At 39.2% G+C, this 6,476-nt stretch overlaps 1 protein-coding gene across 1 annotated transcript in view; it reads left to right on the top strand.

The window, feature by feature from the left end:
• Window positions 1–6,476, top strand: part of LOC103914246 (chromosome unknown open reading frame, human C16orf70) — a gene marked incomplete at its 5' end in the record, with an annotated part of 30,612 nt that overhangs the window by 12,638 nt on the left and 11,498 nt on the right. The window contains 3 exons of the mRNA XM_009320861.1: window positions 1,131–1,225; window positions 3,973–4,070; window positions 5,769–5,881. Of these exons, the coding sequence (XP_009319136.1) occupies window positions 1,131–1,225; window positions 3,973–4,070; window positions 5,769–5,881 (306 nt within the window). The remainder of the gene's footprint in view (window positions 1–1,130; window positions 1,226–3,972; window positions 4,071–5,768; window positions 5,882–6,476) is intronic.

Here is a 6,476-nt window from a genome sequence, read left to right as displayed (position 1 = left end):
CAGGGGCGGGAATTTGTGTGCATTTTCTCTCTATGCTATGTCATCTTAAATATAAAATTGTAAGAAAAAAAGAGACTATTGAACCAATTTCCTTTGGTAAAGTGGAAGAAAGCAGCTTCTCTTATTGGAGTGTTTCTTTATTGGTTTTTTGCTTCTGCTGTTTTCAAACTGTTTTGCAAATGAACCAGCTTCTGTGTGTGTTATAAGAACGCTATGTTCCCCCCAGCAGCTACCAGGCACAGGTTGAAGTTTGGTAGCATCAATCCCAAAACTGTTCCCAAGCTCCCAGTCTCCTAGGATTGTTTTTAAGCTTTCAACAGCCTCACAAAACAGTATGTCTTGTTAGAGTAAGTACTGGGGTGACTTTTATTGTTGTTTATAGTTGATGTTGTGCAATTTATTGCAATAAATTGGGACATCTTGTGATGTGATGACAGCTGGAAGTCTGCGCGTGTTCTAATTTCTTAACTGCTCCTTGTAAAAGCCGACCGATCGGCTGGTGTTTCTGGTGATACTGTTTTTAATTATCATTGTAAATGGCCTAGGACCTGTGTGTCTGAAGCATTTCCTTCTTGTGCCGTATTACTCGGGAACGCCGGTAGCTGAACTGGGGCATGCAAGAAGGAGCTCCTCTTGGGGAGGAGAGGTGGACGTGGCAGGGAGGCACCTGTGAGCTCCCACTCGGGAACGTGCTTCCCGGTGGTGTGAAACACTGAATCTTTCAGTGTTCTGGGCACATCTGTCTGAGACTTCCTGGTTAATATTGTACAAGTGTTTCACATAACAATGAACAGAATTGTTTTGTAGTAATAGTAGCTGTTTAAACTACTTTAGGGATATTAAGGTATAATTGATTGTGTCATATTGTATAATTGTATCATTAGGGACCGGTTAGTGCCTACAGGCTTACATAGGCAATTCTTACTTTAATGAATCTAAGGTTTCTCTTATTGCTATGTTTCTACTGCAACAAATTAAAAGGAAAACTATTACTGTCCTGTGTAATTGTGTTCCTCCCGCATCTTGAAGTGTAGTAAATTCAATGAGGTGATGAAAGTGCTGTTAGATCTGAACTGGAGAATTCTTAGTTTATTTTAGTAACTCTGTTTTTATTTTCTTTTCCCTTTTAGTGTATAATTCAGCTGAGCAACTCTTTCACCTCAATTTCAGAGGACTGTCGTTTTCTTTTCAGTTAGACTCCTGGACTGAAACTCCGAAGTACGAGGTCAGCAATCATTCTTAGTTAATGGATAGTCTTTTTGCCTCTATGGTACTTGCAAAATATCACCTACAGCGTGTCTCACCTGCAAGCAAAAGAAACCAGTAATTTGGAAGGAATTTAACTCCTCGGTTGTGCTCTTATTCATGCTATGTAATCATTTCAAAGTTAAAAATTTTCTTCCATTTAGCAGAAGGCATGTGCTTAGAGGTTTTGCTTGCATCATGAACTGGGACTAGCAATTCTGTTGTTGAAAGGAGTCTTCTAAAAATATAAGCACTCTCTATGCAAATGCATAAATATTAAGCAATCTACTGGGAGGCTGTGCTTTTATCAGATATTTTTGAATCTCATCAAAGTGATTACGCAACTTAACTAGGGCAGAGTTCATAAAATACCTTTTCATCTTAAGTGTCCTTCAGTATGAGTGCTTTTAGAAAGCCAAATGAATGAGCTTTGCTTGTAATGCCTGTTCGCATATTCACCAAATGTTTGGATGAGTTACTGAATAATTGAATGTATTACTGCGTTCCACGAAATCTTTGGAAATCGCTGTCTATAGTGGAAACAAGGTCAGGTCTCTGATTTCCACCTATACTAACAAAAATGTATGTATAACTTGTTTTGTGTGAGGATGGAAACGCTCTCAGTTGTATTATTTAGGCTTAGCAGATAAAAAGAATGCATGCTGTATGGTATTAAAATAAAAAGGAGCATATAAAGAGCCAAAACAAAGTGGGGAGGAATCAACCAATATGATGACACGTGTTTTGATGTCACAGCCTAGTACTTCAGTAGCTGTGTTTTCACACGTGAGAGAGCAGGGGGTAACCAGGGGAAGTTACTATTTAGCAGTAGTGAAGGTCAGTTGGGTTTCAGAAATATTGGAAGGTAAATAGAAACCTAATAAGCCGTAAGAAAGAATGTCCCAACAAAGAGTAGTTGCTTTTCATGCAAGCATTCCCAGGGCGTTTATGAATGAAATGGCCGAGCTGCTAAGAAAGTCAATTGTTACACCAAAGATTTGAGAAGATAATAGAATCATAGAATATCTCAAGTTGGAAGGGACCCATAAGGATCGTCAAGTCCAATTCCCTGCTCCTTGCAGGGCTACGTAAAACTGAAAGATGTTAAAATAAACCCACAAGAATCAATTTTAGCCATTGCATCTGTGTGTCTTGTTTTGGTACATGGTTCAGTTAACTAAGAAAATAATTAAGGATAGTTACAGAACGCTTGGTGCGAATATGCTTTGAGAGGGACATAGTGTGGCTCTTGAGGATGATACAGTTCTTCATAGCTGCCGGAACAGTGGAGAAAATAATTTTGCATTCTCAAAGTCTTTCATCCGGTTGCCTAAATGAGGTTAGTAAAATGTTGTTTGCACAGAGTGAAAGGCAAAATTCTCCCCAGGATTATAAATAGGTAGAAATAGGATAGTTTAGAAAACAGAGTAGTATGAAACAGTCCACAGGGAAGACAACTATTTGTTCCTCCCCAGAAGGTCCACATTAGGAAAGACTTGAAGAGTGAAATGAAATTTGAAGATGTCAAAATCTTTCAAGTTCAGAGAGGATCATATAGGAATGCTAAACTAGTTAGCAAAGCAGTGTAATCTCTGCTTATGGAAATGAAAAAACTCTGAAGAAAACTTTGGGGTTTTTATATAGCTGGTAACAAACTGTTGGTGAGGAGAACATGAAAACCTGCTTACACCGTTTCCGTTCAGAAACGAGGCGCGTGTGGCCCAGGCACTTCCATGGTTCTAGAGAAGATTTATCTGTTGCTGAGGCATAAGTATGTTAAGAAGTAATCTAAAGTCTGACTACTTTAGAAAGCTGTGTTTTGAGGTGTTCGTGTTCTGGTCAAATTCAGAAAGATTGAAATCGGGGCATCTCTAGATTTGCAAAGTAGTGGAGGTTCCCTTCTAAATACCTACAGCAGTGAAAGTCATTGCTCTGGGTTAATTTTTTTTTTCCTAAGAACTTTTTTGTGTTTACCTTATGTGATGTCCTGCTAAAGCAGAGCAGGATAATAGTTTGCATATTGTGCATCTTGGTTTTTTGTGTGTGACAAAGTTTCTTTTCTGTCCAGTGCCAGCAAAGTACGTTGACAGTCTTGAAGAAGGTCCTATCAACTTCAGAGTTGAAAGAAGTAGGCCCTTACCGCACTAGAAGAATGAATCTGACTTCCTTAGCATGCTTTCTAGTTGATGAGAACACTCAAAATCCCTATCAAAACAATGTGTAAGAATGTGCTGATAAGGAGAGTGGAAAATCTGTTTAACAAATGAGTCTCTGCTCATCAGATAAAGGCCTTTTACAAACCAGCAAAAACGTTAAAAGGCTGAAATCAATGCAGTGGGAGAGGACAAAGAAGTTCTACCTTTCAGATAGCCAATTTCTTAGAACTTAAATACAGCATAGCAGTGCAAATACTTTTATATTGCTAGTTGCCAGTGATCAAACCAAGAAAACTTGAATTCTCAGTACACACAATGGCTAATTGTCAGACTAGTGCCATCTTTTGGTGGATAAGCATAGTGAGCATTTCACTCCAGCTTGGGAATCCGGGAGTGGTGTAGTGTAAGGAACGCCATCTGGAAGGGTTTTTTGTTGTTGTTTTTCCCCCTTGTCTTTGGCTAGAGATTTACCTGAATTGGTAAGCATATACTGTATTTCTGTTGTAATTTATAACTTTGACCTGAAGTGTCCGGTGTATCATGTAACAAGAATGATTGTGTATATCCACAGCCTAACTTTGCCCATGGTCTAGCCTCTCTGCAAATTCCACATGGTGCGACTGTGAAACGTATGTACATCTACAACGGAAACAGTCTGCAGGATACCAAGTATGTACAACTGGTTGTGCTGTTTTGATCGTTTAGAATATACTTTTTCTTCCTCATTTATTTAGGGCTTTGCGAATGCTAAATATAATCATATACTTTCTTGGTTCAGTTTGGGTCTTTTATGAATTTGGTAGCGTGCAGAATGCCTTTAGATACCAACCTCTTTCAAATTTCCATAGGCGTTGTCCTCAGACCTTGTAATCAAATGTTGATTTGATTTATGTTGCTATAAAATCGGCTTGGCTCAGCTGTAGTAGGCTAATTCAATTGACCTGAAAAAGAATTCATGAAGTAAAGGAGGAAATGTAGTGAGTCTGGTAAGAGATGCCGTTAGGATATTCTTACTCTATATTTTGTTTGCATGCTAATGACCTCTCCCTAGACAATCAAAGTACCCATACACAACACTGGTACTATGTATGTCATGGCAGGGTCCTGCCAAGGGTCTTAAACTCACTCACAATACAAAAATAATAAAATATGTATTTTCAAGCTTAAGCCGTATGCATAATCTACCATATATTCAATATATTTGCAGTTACCTGACTCAACGTACCATTCTGAGGAAACTAATCTTCATGCCTTAATACTAATCGAATAGTTGTATTTTAATATGGTTAATGTTTTCTGTGGTACTGTAGTCTGTATTCTTTTAAGCAGTAGTTTACTGTACAACATCTGCTGATTTGCTCTTTCTAAAAATGTCGTTCCTGGGGTTCCTTACTCAAGGAAAAATTGAAAGGACTACTGTAAATTCTTCCTTTCAGCTTATAAATACCCAAACTGATAAGGTGGTAGTTTTTGCAGAGACAGTTGTGTGTTAATGCTAGGAGAAGATTAACGCGTCTGTGGATTACTGCTCAGAAGGGAGGGAACCTTGTTTGTGCAGACATTGTCTCCTAATTAGAAATAAGTGCACTTCAGAAAAATGTTGTTGTCTGTGCCCATCTGTGACACGGTGGGCTTTAGTGAAAGCACTAATTGTTGCACGGGGCTCTGGTGGGTGTGTGTGAGAGCTCAAAGCCTGACTTTCAGCTCATGTCACTCACACACAGGAGAAATTCACCTAAGAAAAGTGAATTTTACAGAGCGTATACAAACTAACACACAAAAAAGCAGCCCTTCCACTGAAAATATCTTCCTTGGGGCTGTTATAATTTTCTCAGATATTATTGTAATTGAATTAAAATGAGAATTGTCCCAGTAAAGCAGAACAATTGTTTGTGGTGTACCTGCACGAGCTGAATTCACGTTCTGGGCTATGGAGTACCTTCCCAAGAGCAGTGAGAGCATCACAGAGAAGGCTGCCTTTGGGTGATATGCCTAGTTCAAGGAGTAGGTATCTTTAAACACTGTACAACTTCCATTTTCCCAGAGAGAAGTCTGAAATGATACGTCCTCATAGGAGGTATCCAAAGGCTAGATACAGTTTCTGTAACTTCTGGAGTCTTTGGAACTTGCTGTTTGTTTCATTAATAGTAAAGGTCCTGCATTTGAGTGCTGCCTTGCTGTTCCTCTTCCTTTTTCCCCAGGCTTTCTGATCCTTGTGTTTAATATAACTTACAACTTTCAGTCTGAGTTAAATGCAGCTTTGTCAAAATTAGCGTGCTGTGTTCCAGTGAACTGGTAGCACCTTGTTAATGGAAAATTTGAAGATTAAGCAAATCTTATGCACGTTTTTTGTATGATTGGTTTCAGGGCTCCCTTGATGCCCCTCAGCTGTTTCCTTGGTAATGTGTATGCTGAGAACGTTGATGTTCTGAGAGATGGAACTGGACCCTCAGGTTTACGGCTTCGCCTACTCACTGCAGGTATTAGTGACACTCAGAACGTTGAACTGGTTGCTTTCCTCAGGAAAAGAGGGATAAACCTGTATAAATTAAGCATAGGTTATTTGTGATGATTTTACAGGTGATTTCAAAGTGTTCTATATACCTTATTTTGAACTATTGGAAACAAAACCCAATAAAAACCCTGTGAAGGTGAGTGCCTGCTGCTGCATTTCCCTGGCCCTGGAGGAATCACGGGGGACTGTAGCCCTGCCCTCTGTAGTTCCAAGTCCTTAGAGTCTGTTTGCAGAAATGGCATTTGTCTCCAGGTGTATGTGTAGAATAAAACAGATGCGAGTACATCACTGAACAAAACATGAGAAATCAAGAAACCTTATGTACATGTGCTTTTTCTGAGATTTCAGTGAGCTGTATAATATTGATATTTTTGTGATTAATTCTGGAAGGCTTTTAAAAAATGCCAGCAAGAGACTACATCAATGCTGCAGCCATAGACTGCGCTTTAAATTCAATTCCGTTTTCATTCGCTGTAGGAGACAGCAGTGAAAGCAACAGGCTGATGAATACCTTCTCCTTGTGTGTGCTTTCAGAGACGCGGGGAGGTGGGGCTCAGAAA

This window comes from Pygoscelis adeliae, unplaced genomic scaffold (genome assembly GCF_000699105.1).
Source record: "Pygoscelis adeliae isolate BGI_AS28 unplaced genomic scaffold, ASM69910v1 Scaffold63, whole genome shotgun sequence".
Taxonomy (NCBI): domain Eukaryota; kingdom Metazoa; phylum Chordata; class Aves; order Sphenisciformes; family Spheniscidae; genus Pygoscelis; species Pygoscelis adeliae.
Note: the sequence above shows the minus strand (reverse complement) of the source record. Positions and strands in the feature narration are given on the sequence as shown.